General features: G+C 40.2%; 2 protein-coding genes across 4 annotated transcripts in view; one reads left to right on the plus strand and one right to left on the minus strand.

Moving 5' to 3' along the window:
- Positions 1–14,180, plus strand: part of eif4a3 (eukaryotic translation initiation factor 4A3) — a 244,192-nt gene that overhangs the window by 39,463 nt on the left and 190,549 nt on the right. The window lies entirely within an intron of this gene.
- The window catches only part of strn (striatin, calmodulin binding protein), a 32,653-nt gene that overhangs the window by 11,967 nt on the left and 6,506 nt on the right, over positions 1–14,180 (minus strand). For all 3 annotated transcript variants that reach the window (XM_066647100.1, XM_066647101.1, XM_066647099.1), the window contains exons 2-4: positions 3,770–3,873; positions 2,613–2,686; positions 1,629–1,710 (exon numbers count right to left, since the gene is read on the minus strand). In XM_066647100.1, coding sequence (XP_066503197.1) covers positions 1,629–1,710; positions 2,613–2,686; positions 3,770–3,873 — 260 coding nt within the window. The remainder of the gene's footprint in view (positions 1–1,628; positions 1,711–2,612; positions 2,687–3,769; positions 3,874–14,180) is intronic.

Consider the following 14,180-nt stretch of genomic DNA (forward strand, 5'->3'; position numbering starts at 1 on the left):
CACACACACACACACACACACACACACACACACACACACACACACACACACACACACACACACACACACACACACACACACACACACACACACACACACACACACACACACACACACACACACACCATTTATCCATATATAGAAAACAGACAAAAGGTGTTTGCATATTTAAATACAGCATTCGGCTTGAAATTTTATTGTGTGTCTATATTTCCTTTTACTTCTGAACTGAAAGCTCAAATCATTTAGGCATTATAATTTTGCTCTGTGTGTTATCACACATGAACATCTGATCCTGCGAGCCAAAATGATGTCGAGCCACAGTTTGCACTCTGCGTACTTCAGAACTGCCTGATTACTGACTCAGCCCAAACTGAATGCTTGAGTAGAAAGAGAGGCGGACCAGTAGAGAACTGCTTTTGTAGTCTGTTGAAGCTTTTCCATTTGGCCTGACAGATTACCTGAGGAATATATTCAGAAAGTCTGATTATATCATAGGCCCTATTTTAGCAACAATTGTTCATGTCTGTGCACGGCGTGAAAGAAAGAGTTCACATAGCATTGCAATGTTGAAGAGCACTTTTTAGTGATTGAAACAATGAACATTACATAACGCCTGAGTTCTTCCAACTGCCTACCCAGGGGCAGGGGCGGTCACTAAGGCCCTGCCTACATCCGAGAACGTCCTGAAGTGTGTGGAGGTGTGGGTGTGTGCTCTCGGCTCAGAATGTCTCTGTGTGGGAGTGTACTACTCTATGTGCTTGTGTATGACTGTACAAACAAGTTTAAGAGTGTCTGAATGCAGATGCCAGTTGTTTGATGTCTGAATGTGAGGGAAGCATTATTTTTAACAGCGTTGTTCCATTGGGAAGTGTGGTACATTGTGTTAACAAATCCATGATTGTTATTTAAAGACCATATGAGATTACCTGGTTGAATTAGAATTTTTTTGCCAAGGTACAAGGCCTAATGAGTCTAAAATTATGAGCGGGGCTCTAAAAGTGGGGAGTCAAAAGTCACACGACACCCTTTTATTTATTTGATATGGCTCAAGACCACTTTCCCATTGGGAAAACTTGCCCTTGATCTAATATGGCAGCCATGTTCTGGATGTAGCCAAAAAACAAAGGCTCCCCTAACCCTTTACTTGCTGGGTTATTCAGATAAAAGCGTGTCCTGCGACTTTTGACCCACCCTGTATATTTAACACACCATCTGGGAATGATGTCTCCAGAGTAAAATACCAAAAAACAAAATCTACTTAGCCAGGGGTCACATTCTCACTGCAATGGCCTTCTGGCCTTAACCTTGTGTGACTGTCATTTGACCTCCTCCATAATTCTTTCTCAAACTCTAGATTAACCAAAGGCCCATTTGATGATTTGCAGTCATTCAAGGTCAAACAGTAGGTAAAAAGCAAAACAGAACTTGAATCTGTATCTACTGTTACTACAGATGTTGTTGCTTGTCACCTTTGTGAGATAATATGTGACATGTGAAAAGCCAAAAGAGAAAAAAGTTAAAATTCAAGGTTCTGTTGTGCGATAGAAAATGGACACAGATACTTAACCAAGGCCCAGAGTTCTGGGTAGTTTGTATTTGTGTGTGTGTGTTTATTTGTCACTCACTGTCTTAGAAGTTGCCTTCCTTGCTTCCAGCTCAGCTGACTGTTGGGGGGTTCTGGAAGAGCCTCATTCTCATTTCCATCATCTGTTTGATTAAGAGGGGGAATAGTTTAACATCATCACTCACTAAACCACTAAACCCAATTTGACCCTACAGATCGTGCTTGGTTTGGGCATTATTCCTTAAATATTGTTTGGCTTGGGACAGGCACAGGTTTCAGTTTGAGGTGTCTGTTTTTTCCCCTTAACAGATTTTGCACTTACCCCAGCTATACACTACCTTTCTCCATACTTTTATTAGCTCAAACTATTTATCATGTTTGCTATTGGTAGCAAGGACCATCAACATCAAAAAGGCCATCATAAGAACATCAACAAAAAGTTACACTTTAACTTTTCAGAGGTTGTTGGAAAGCACTGATTAATATGTATAAATGTTATTCCTCAACTTTGGATAGCTAATAATTAAACTGTTAAAAGGACCACTAGGTAAGCTTTGGAGTTTTTGCTTCTGGTGCTCCCCCTAGTGTAATTAATATTTACAGCACTGTACTGAAATCAGTGGGGAGCGAGAGGGAGGGAGTGGGGCGCTTTCCTACCCTCCACCAAAAGTTACAGAATGCAGTTTCTTGAGTGCAGTGTCTGACATAACAACGACAGAAGCTCTGTTCTCTCTATTACAGGCAAGTGGAGCATCACGATGATTTTGAAGCTGTAATTTTAAAGGTAAAATATTACATGGTGTTTCTTTAAACTTGATTCATTTTCATTTAAAATATCACTGTATAAAATATAACTTTACATTTGTTTACTGTACACTCATAGCCCCTTAACACGTCTACACAAGAAGTCAGAACGTCTTTTCTGTCTGCATTCCTTTCCAGAGAAGAGCTTTTACAAAACTGAAGGGGAAAAACAACATTTTTACTGTGAGCATGCTTTCAGTCTCAGGTATTGACCCCAAGGGCCTGTGCGGTGTAGGCCTACCCGAGTCATAGCTGGGTGCTTTCATGTCTCCCTGCTGGAGTTCAGTCCCATACTTCAGCTTGTGGTATTTTGCCCTGAAGGGAAGGGGGAAACAGAAGAAGAGAAACCACTGCTTCAGTAATCCTGTTGCCATGGTTGCAGTTGAACGCCTACTTCATGTTTTGGTGTCGCGCTGGATCTGCGGCTGCTGATTGAATCTATAAATTGCTCCAACGTCCGTGGTACCTCAGAACAGCGAGGGAGAGTGGAACTCTCTTTAAAGCAAAGCTGAATTCATCAGATAAGAAATCCCCCCTTGACAGCTTGCTGGCAGAGGTTTTTTTAAGGCAGCGAAGGGTCCTGTACCTGATTAAAATGCGTCACTGATTCGTGACCATGGCTTTTGGATGACGGTTCTTGTATAGATTAATGCTAAGAAAAATAATATTGTATATGTTCAAAGAAAATCATGCATCCACCTGCTCTTTACATTGTGTGAACTTTTCACACAAATACTAGCACTATCCAGTTGAACTGTTAATTCCTTACAAAAAAGTCTGTCCACACAGCAGACATATTGCTAATGTTGCTGAGTACTTATTTCTGCCCTTACAAGACCATTCTCTTATGACTTTGAATCGGGAGAGATCCATAAGCCCAAAAATATATCTCCCTCTGTAAAACGATTTAATAACATAGAATTAAAACCACAGCTGTTTGAATGAAATTGTACTTATGCTATAGTGTAACATACTGTCCTATTTCAGGATGACCTTGCCTTCTGTTACTCTCCAGCTGCAGGCAGATGTGAACACTTGGAGGCAGGAGTGCAGTGTCAGCACCTATAGCAGCCCCAGCTCTACACCACAACTTAGGCCAACTTCAACATAGTCCAGTGCACTGGTCATGTACAGACTATATCTTTATATGAACATAAAAGACTAACGTTTTATAACGTTTAATCATTTTTAGCGTTTGTCAGCAGTGTTAGCTTTAGTTCTTAGCAAAAACAGCAACATTTGGACAACTACATCAGGAATATGTAGAAAAATAAGTATATCTAATTTTTCAAAAATTATTTCTTTGAGTAAATCCACAGCACTCCACAGCCAACAGGGATTTCAAGTGTGGCAGTTGTCCAGGAGACTGTGTGTTCATAGATGCTACTGGGATCTTGCCTCTCCTGCTTCAGCGCATACTCCAGCATCTTGATCCTCCTCACCAGGTCCTTCTTCAGATTCTCCTGACCTTTCCTCTCTCCCTGCAGGAAGGCAATCTGAGCCTGGAAAGCACACACAGAAAAAGGCAGTGTTATCAAATTGTGAGTTCCATCCCTGGTGATGTCTCAGCTATCCAAGGCCAGGAGCTGAAGAGAGCACAGCTGATATCGCTCTCTTTGGGTGGGTCTTCCAACCATCAGTCAGCACGATGCTGGCCAATGAAGTCATCGGTTAGCTAACGTAACAGTCTGGAAATTAGCGTTTCTCTCCAAGCGTATTCAGTCCTCAAACAACTGTGTGTTTAGCAGCAGTTTGAAAAGGAGCATGACATTTCTCAGAGGAAGAATGTGGTAACCTTCACCCTCCCAAATTAACAGCAAAATATTCCAGGCCAGTAGACTTTCTTTTTTAACTGATAAACAACTTATATATATATATATATAAATATTGTTAAAGCAGGATTATTTTAACAGATTTCATAATCTATGGCAGCAAACCCTGATCCTGGTGAGGTGTTTGCAAACACAACCCCAGATGTAGGTAAAGCAACTCATACTGACAGTGTTTCCATTATATATTTGCAAATACAGAACCTAGAGTGCACTACTAACACTACGTTCGTGTTCCAGAATAATCATTTCTCAATGGCTAATTGAACGAGTTGGTGGAAAGAGTCAAAAGCCAATTTCCATGTTTTCCTTCTAGTAGCTCATTGTTGTGCACTGTGTCTTAGTCTGTGCTTCTGGTCCATGTCCTCAGTGTCTTGAACAAATGGTCTGTCTGTGACTTAGTGCTTGCCTCAGTGACAGCATGAATTACAGCCTTGGGCCCGACAGAGACGGCACTGAGCGAGATTAATCAGATTTAGCGTACCCATACATCCACCAAACAAACATGCACACATAGAAAAAAGAAAAAAAATTGTAGTGTAGAAATGGAGACACCCATTTGGAAAAAGAAGAGGTAAGTGGTGTCAAACCAGCCGAGAGACTGTCTACTTATTACTTCAATCCGTGCAGATGCACAGACAACGTAGACAGACAGCGTACAAATTACAGCGTATTTTCTCAGTGATTTTCTTGTCACCTTGTCAGCCTGTTAATGGAAGAGAATGCAAAAGACACAGCAAACTCCAAACAAGCCTTCATGCTAATCCAGTAACTTTCATAGTTAAGTTTTAGTAGAAGAATTTATAAACAATATATCTGAAATGGTTATTAGAGAACTGCAAAGAGGCTAAAGAAATAACTGCATCTTATGCCACATGTTTAAAAACACATAAAACAGTATTACAGTGTGTATAACACAGCTGCATTTGAGCTCAGTCTGACCACCTTACCAGTGTCAGTCTGAACATGCATCACTGCCTTTAGCGCAAAGGGAGCAGGGAAGGCCGTATGCAATCAAGCGTCACCTACGGCACCAGTGACCCCACTGTAATTGGACATGACTCACACTTTAAACAGAACCCCAAAGCCTCCGAATGATATGAATCATCAAGAGCTCGGCATAAAGAGCACAGCACTCCATCATCACCTGGGCTCAAATGCTTCAGCAGTTGAAGAGTCATAAGATTTGGCTGAAAACATCCCAAGGTCTTTTGTGCATAGAAGATTTCTTTCCACATCTTGCTTTGTTGTGAGGCTGGATGCTAATTGCTGTTGAAATATTGGTGATAATCACTGATAATCGCAGAAAGCAACCCCCCCCCCCTCGCTCCCTCCCCACTTTGATCAGTTGCACCAAAGACCCATTAGTGTTACTGCGTGTTCTACAGTAAAATAAAATCATTTTGTATGTAAAATCAGTTTCATCATGTAAAATTACTGATTCACCAATCCATTTCAAAACACCACAGCAGCTGTGGCGGGTTTTCCTCATCTCAACCACTCTAATCTTCACACATGCTTATTAATTTAATAAATTAAGAACATGATATTAATACAAGCCATGAAAGCTGGTTTACGCTCGCAGACAATGCTGAGTAATTAGCAGAGCAGATATTTAAGAGGATGAAATGGAGCTAAAGTGTAAGCACTGAAGAGGAGGTAGGGCTGTAGGTGGATAATGTATTTTTAATCACAGTCAACTCCATTATAAGCCGGTTACACAGTAAAAGCTGATAAGGCTCAACTGAATGGAAGAATAATGAAGCGGAGAACTACGAGAAGCAACATGAACAAGTCAGTCATTTATTCATACTGCGCCACTGTGTATTTCAGGAAGACTTTTCAAGCAGCAGGCAAAGAGATGAGGACCAGGATTTAAATACGGAACATCTGGGGTAGGGTGGTTCTCAGAAGAGAGTTACCCCTCAGAGTCCTTATAAATGCCAAGCTCCTCCCATACCTAGTGTGGAACATGTATGAAAACTAGAAGGGGCTCACAACTTGATGACTATACAATAAAAATATATAACAAACACATAAAATGACAGGGCGATGTAACATACTACTGGTATCAGCTACAAAGCTAGTATAGGTTGGATCAGAACTGCTAATTGTCAAGGTGCTAACCAGTATCTATATTCTGATGTGCCTTTCTACAAAATTCATAACAAACTGATGTGTCCATCTATCTTTCTGATGCATAAAATCAAACCAAACAGTGTGATTCAGAGGATAAACAAGGTTCCTGAACTTCAACCTCTGTAATGTTTGCTACATTCATTGTGCTTCATTTGCAGGGTTGCCAAGGCAACTGCTGTGATCTCTGGGTAGAGATGGTAAGCAGCATATGGTCAACATGACTGACCCTTCCTCTCACCGCTCTCTCTGTGTTAAGTTGGGTCTAACATTCAGCTGGACATTACAGAGAACCCACAAACTAGTGCTATTAATCTGTACATTTTTGCAGTCATAATGAGATTACTTTATTTAAATTAATACAGGCTTTCTGAATAAACAATAGGTGAATTTGAATTTTTAAATGAGAGTGTACACACACACCAAGGTCTAAGAGAAACCAAGGGAACCTCCACTGTGGAGGCAGTGTGGCCTATATGCAAGGGAAAGTGGGTAACCCAGTTGACAAATATTCACTCATTTTTCATTCCAATGCCTCCAGAGTTCTATAAAAAGGGATGGGAGCATTTATCAAAGTTAAAGCACAGGAAGTGCTGTCTATCTTTCATATGCAAGGGCATCCACCACTGTTCCATTTGACATTGTAGTGGAAACAAAGCTCACAGACATCTATTATTCTTCACACACTTATAATTTTACATTTACTTTCACAAGATGTTGAAGATCACATTCAGAGCAACCAATGGTTTTGTTACAAAAGTAAAACTGTTGAAATATTAGGAGTCATGCCAAAGTATGGCTGTGCCATATCGTATCGTTCACAATAATATCGTCATAATTATACTTGTTTATGTAATGACGCCATGCAGTTACACTTAATACGGCATATGTTCTTTACAGGAGTCACAGCTGAAGTATGGTGGAAAGTGGCTCTGAGGTGGAGGAATGTGCTCCAAAAAAAGTGGAGTGGCTTGGGGAGGTTACAATATACCAGATGTATTATTACGTTAGAAATGAAAGAAGCATTTAAAGATATATTCATTCATTCATTCAATGTCTGAAACCACTTATCCAATTCAAGGTTGCGGTGGATACAGAGCCTACCCGGAATCACTGGGTGCAAGGCGGGAAACACAGGGTATTTCTAATATGTATTAAATATATTTCATATTAATATAACATTTATTGTGTTACAATAACCTGTTTTTGAAATGAATACAAGTATTTTTATGGGTTTTGTTCATATTGCCAAGAATATCGTCATTGCCAAAATAGCCTGAAATGTTGTTATATTATTTTAGGGCTATATCGCCCACCCCTATGCCAAAGAACTAAAAAAAAAAAATAGAAAAATATAATTCACGTTCTTACCAAAAGAAAGCACAAAATTGGACAGAGCCGCTTCCACAGGACTAGGATTGAGAACCCCTGCTCATGAATGACAATCAACATCGACAATTAAGAGCACAAGCAAACATCTCACAAACCTCCATTACAGGTTAAAAACGTCTTACACTGTACTGCTGTTACAAATAAAGATCTGTGTGTTTCACTGTAGCTTTACATCATGCTTCGTCGTGACTTTAGATTTCAAATGCTGACCACTGGAAAGGTTTTGCGAGTACCTGAGCGCCTGATGCAAACCTTCAATTCTGAAATGAGATTGTAATACATCGTAAGACATGTTAAAATACACTACATTAATATTTGAACAAGCACACTCATCTTTAACACCTGGAAAAAAAAAAAAAGAGATTAGTTTTCCTGTCAGTTTCTTCATTTCCATAACCCAAGAGGCAAAGTGTTCTACACAGAAGCAAGAGGAAAAGCCCTGAAATCTGGGCCATGAACATGAGTCAGTGAGTGGGCTTAAGAGGGAGAGGGGGAGCTGCTGAATGTGAGATAGGAAAGCAGACACAGTCATCCCTCCTTCCCCCATCTCTCGAATGTGGACACCAGAAGAGCAAATAATGTAGCGTACACATTCAAATTCTCCCGAGTTCCCTCAGAGGAAATTACACACTAAAAATCACATCGCATTTGCATCTCTTTCAGTTACAGTTGCAATACCCTCAATAATAATAATAATGTTCAGCATTCTCTGATTCTCTATCTCTGTCTGTCACTCTCTCTTTTTCATGTGGAGCATGGAGAATCCGGCAGAGCCTGTTTAAATTCCTTGCAAAGCGACTTCAGCCTCTCTCGCTGTTCCCGAGAGAAAACACTCTCATTTACTCTTTTATTTAGAAAGAGAGAGGCCTAGTAAGGATCCCACAAGAAGTTGCCAGTGGAGAGTCTACTGTAATAACAGGGCTCAGAGTGTATTCTTACAATAATTGTCTTTAAATAGACATCTGATCACATATTTACCCATTAATGCCAAGAGGAATAGGCGTAGGGAGAAGATTATAGGATACAGCCATTTCCCATGGGCAGAGAATGCAAAACGGAGAGGTATAGAGAGCGAGAGACACAGCAGAAAGAAGGGATGTATTCAGGAATAGCACAGTGACGTAGTGCAAACCCACACTATTTCCCTTGAGATGGTCTTTGACAGGCCTCTCTTAAATACGGGAGAACAGCTTAAAGCTCATACAAACCATCCTCTCTGAGCTTAGAGAAGCTACAGGAGGCAAGAAGAACCATTCAGGACAATAACCCACTGATTAGACTACAGCTGCTGACAGCAAGACGTCAGTGAATTCAGCTCCATTTGAGATCCCAATATAGACCTATAGGGCTGAACAATATTTCAATATCGATATATATCGCAATATAAGATGTTTCAATAACAATATGATTTTTAGACATTTTCAATATATCAGTATATATTATTTACAGCATCTCTCACTGACTGACGGTCATTACAGGGCACTGACATCAGTTCACTGCCCTCAGTTTTAAAGTTAGTTAAAAATATGAATATTGACAAAGCCAAGAGGTAGTTGTTTGATGGCGATGTCATGTTGTGTTCGGTTTTTCTGTGGCTTTTTTTTTTTTTACTGTTGATATCAATATCGGAAATAAATTGTATCGACCGAAATTAAGAAATACATTGTGATAAACATTTTGGACGTATCGTCCAGCTCTAGACCGCAGTAAAGGCTTTACAGTAGATGTTGGAAATTTTAGTGACACTTTGATGGAATTCAGCTATAAAAACATTAGTAAGGACTGGTAACGATTGGGATGATTATTTCTGGATCACAACCACCACTCCAACTCATCCGAAAGGTATTAGATGGTGCTCCATCACTCCAAAGAATAACGTTCTATTGCTATGAAATCCAGTGCTGGGGGGTGGCATTACACTGACCATGCTGCCATTTGCAGCTGCTCCAGAGCATCCCATTCTAATAGTCAAAGTCTTTTCTAAGGACATTGTGCAAACAATTTGTTTGTGTGCATTTTAATATCTGTATCCACATTAGAACTGTGGAACGTTCCTGCTTCAAGTGTTCTTCCACTGCCGTAAAAATTACATTCCCATCCTCAAGAACACAAACACCAAGAATGGTTAAAATACCCAGATGCTGTTCGCGAACCACTCAAAATAACAAAGATGCATCGGTCTGTGACAAAGCTGACAGGCCTGTCAATCACTGTGGGTACTCTTGCTGGGTAACTTTGCAAGAACGTTCTTGTAGAAAACACAAGTCCATTCTTTGTGTTCTTGGTATTGAAAACCAAGCCTCTGTGTCAACATTTCTATGAGTCCTGGTGGGGTCCACAGTAGACAAAGCTCTGCCCTCACTGCTGATACAAAAGCCTGCAAGAGGTGTGATCCAAAATCCAAAACATACTAGTCCATCTAAGCAACACCACCACAGTGAGTAAAACCTGAACATGGGGAAGCTGTGTGGGTAAATGAGAAAAGCATATCCCACGGTTTATATCGGCACTGAAACTCACTTCATTTGTTGTGAGTGAAAAAGCCTGCATTTGATGAAATTCACAGTCCATTGGCCTGCCCTGTGTTTTAAGCAGTTAGCTTTTAATCTTAATGTCCCATTCAAGTTGAAAACCATTTCCAGGGAAAGGCTAAAAAAAGGCAGCCGTTTGTTCCAGTGGGTGCTTTTTAAAAAGTGAAATCGCTGGCAGAGTGCTGAAGAAGTAGTTTTGAAGATTGCATGTTTATTAGCTTTATGTGAGAGCGTGTTTATAAGGGTCATGTCTACATGACTGCGAGACGGTATGTTTGGTATGTGTGGTTAACGCGGGGGTGTTTAGAGAGCCATGGTGGCAAGGTATGAGCATACAGTGCTCAACTGTGTTTGACACCACGGAAAGGGAAACAGGTTGATTCCAGGAGCAACAGCACACACTGAGTGCATTGACCACCTAGCTGACCATTTGGTTCTTGCTGGGAAAAGTGTAGAGTAGTGGAGAGTTGGTGGTCAGTGTGGTCAACATACCTGAGAGGCAAGTTCTGCTCCACCTCCACTGTGTATAATCTTATTTGCAACTTGACATTTTTCTCTAAGCACTGATACTGTGAATATGATGTGGAATATGATGGGAAGGGTTTAATTAACCAAAAATTATGTGGAGAACTGTTTGATACAGAACGAAAAGAAGAAGCCTTCCAAGCTAAAGCTGAGAGAGAGAGAAAATGTAGTATTAACAGCATCCTTATTTATTTTTATTTTATTTTAATGTTACACTTATATAGGGCCTTTCTAGAAACACAAGGACTCTTTACAATTAACACTACAAAAAAATCCTTATGTAAACATGCCAGTAAACACCTTCAGCAATACTAAGGTCAACAAAAATTACTGACTACATGTTCCAAGCTATAAGGAGTTAAAGAATCAAGCAGTGAGGGAACCCTCAGCCACACAGTTTTCCTCCTATAGTGTGCAACACAAATGAACCTAGCCAAGCATTAAGCGTCTCAATTGATTTTTCTTAATAACTAGAAAAGCAGTTAGCCTCTGGCTAGCGAGAGCACACTCGGAGTTTGGAGAGAAAGAAAACCACGTTAACAGCAGCTGCTTTTTAAGAGCAAGTTAAAACATTTAACACAACAAACTATATGGCTAATACAAGAGCATTAGTGAGCGCTGGTACTGAAGCTGTACGATTAGTTCTGTATCACAAACTCGGCTCCAATTCATCCCAAAGGAAATTAATGGCTCTGCATCACTACGTAGAACGCAGCTGCACTGCTCAGTGCTGGGGGGTTTATAACTTTCTAGTCGATGCTTTGCAATGAGAATGTTGATCCTAAGCTCATTTACAACTGCTCCACTGCATCCCATTTCATGTTTTGCTTTTGTAATAAGATTACACATTTTTGAACATTCCTTACATTATAAAGGCAATGTAACTTTTGGAGATAAGAGTACACAGTGCGGTAAACAACAGCTTTGTAATAGCTTTCTTTTTCTGAAAACAATTATGGAACTGACAGATTTCTTATTTATTTTTCAGGACAGCGGGATGACAGTGTGACACAAATTCGTCCTAGACTCGGCCTATCTGCTGCAATTATCATGCACGAAAACGCAACCAGGTCAAGTCCCAATAGAGCTGCGTTCAACACGCACATTTGACACAGGTGTACAGGTACATAAAAGCCCCCAAAATAACCTGTAGGTGTTTTCTCCCTGACAGGCATTAACCGAAAAGCTGCTGCAGAGCTTAAAGACTAAAAGCAGCTGGAAGTGCCGTGTTGATAGGTAGAACTTCCCATGAACATAATCTGCAGCACATTTTCAACATACAGCAGGGATTAGTGTCTGAGCAGCTCTCCAGTCTGAATCCTCCATTAATTCTACTTCAGGGTCCTCTTAGTACAGAGTTTACAGACACCACTGAGACACCAGGGCCTGAGGCGGTCCGCATACGCTCTACAGTTCACTTCCTGAAGAACAGGAATTACTGGGAGTCCAAACTAAAAACAAGGACATTCAGAACCATTAAAATACTGATTTTTTCAAAGATTCGTGTACATTGCTCTTTTAGCTAAACCATATAATAGTCGAGGTTAAATCATATAATAAATCAGTGTTTGGAGGACTAAGAAATGACTGGACAAACAACCAAAACATCTGATAGTTTTCAACTTCAAACATTTAACTGGTAATGTCCCAATTACAATAAAACAATATATGTACCTTTGCAACAAGAATCAAAATTAGACCCGCTGGCTTTAAACAGATTTAGCAATAAAGACCAGAGCTAAGATAAGCCGAACCCCAAACAATCCCCTGTTTGATGAATAATGTACTTCTTCAGGGGGCCAACTGAGGGTTTTTATGCCCTAAATAGTGCACTACACAGGATGTCAGCTAATGGCAAATATCCTACGAAGCGCTCTACACAGGGTCCCGGTTAACAGCCTTGTATGCCACATTGTACATAACAACTACTTAGGGAGTTTGGGTTCCCTGGGGGCAGCTGCTAAGCAGCCTGATGCTTCAGCGTGTGGGAGGCCTGCCCGTGTGTCATCGTTTTTGAACATGTGACAAAAAAAAAAACCAAAATAAAGTAGCATCTGGAGGATATGCTTATGCTCGACTGATCTTTTTGCAATTCAAATCAACACACGAGTGTTAAATGAATCACACCAATAAAGACTGCGCCCACATGGGCTTTATCCTATATAAGAGAAAAGGGAGTTTGAGGGGAATTTTTTCCAAGTACAGGCCATGTTATTACAGGCATGTTGGCTTTTCTAAATGTGGATATTAGTGAGGAATTTACACACAGAGGTGCAAAACGCTTTGAGCGCTTCTTAAGTAAAAAATGAACCATCCTCATGAAATATTTAAGAGCAGGAACTTGGCTTCCTGGCCAAAACGGTGCAGCTTCTTGTCAGTTGAATCCAAGGCAAACCCATGTCATTTATATAAATACAGTAGTGTGCTGATGTCAGAGACCACAAATTACACAAAAATCTTCAGTACAGTTTATCAAACATTTGTCACTGTAGCCTTTGTTTGTTTGTCTCTTTCCTTTTCTCATTATGAGCCTCTGCATCCTTTTTTTCCTCACAGTGGAAGGATAGACAGAAACACTTGGGATTTTTCTGATCCGATAATTCTCCTAAATCTCAGAGGATGATTATGTGATGGGGACGGTTCTGGTGATGTACCAAGTCTTGAACTGTTAAGAGTCCAGTTTATTCTATGTTCTTTTATTACATTTTTGAACTCCTATAATTTTTATTTTTTTTTTAAAGTTGTTTCAACTGTGAATTTAGAAAAACTGCCAACCGTCACAAGTTTTATTACAGTTCGAGGGGTTCGAGTAACAAACCTGAACACAAACACACAGCTGATAAGAAAAGCCATAAATCCAAATCACTGCAGTTATCCTTGACATCTTCATTACCTTTTTACAACGTTATCATCTGACCGCTCATTCCAGCAGCTGTTATCATGCACTTTTGATGATTTTAGACCAATTAAACAACACTCTGACCTCCCGTCCTTTCCGCCTGGAGCTGAGCCGCAACACAGCATTGCTAAAGAGGCAATGAACTGGAAATGCAAAACAAAACCACAAACAGCAAAATATCTCTGACCTGTCTCTGCTCTGTCCAGCGAAATCCAACAACAGACCCTCACCGCTTTGCTTTACTGACCATTCAATTCTCCAACCTGCAGACTACTCATTTTTAAACCAAACTTTCTAAAAACAGAAAACGCTTTGTGGACCAGTAAGGTTTTAAAACAAACAAACAAACAAACAATAATTATAAATATTTGTGTATTAATTCAGACTGCTCCACTACACTCCTCCCCTTTTTTAGTGCTGCGAACTGTCCTAAAATCAGGTCATATGTCCAAACACATCAGCCACAAATATGCTCTGAAGCCACTGGCTTCAACATG

The sequence above is a fragment of the Hoplias malabaricus genome, chromosome 16, assembly GCF_029633855.1.
Source record: "Hoplias malabaricus isolate fHopMal1 chromosome 16, fHopMal1.hap1, whole genome shotgun sequence".
Lineage (NCBI taxonomy): Eukaryota > Metazoa > Chordata > Actinopteri > Characiformes > Erythrinidae > Hoplias > Hoplias malabaricus.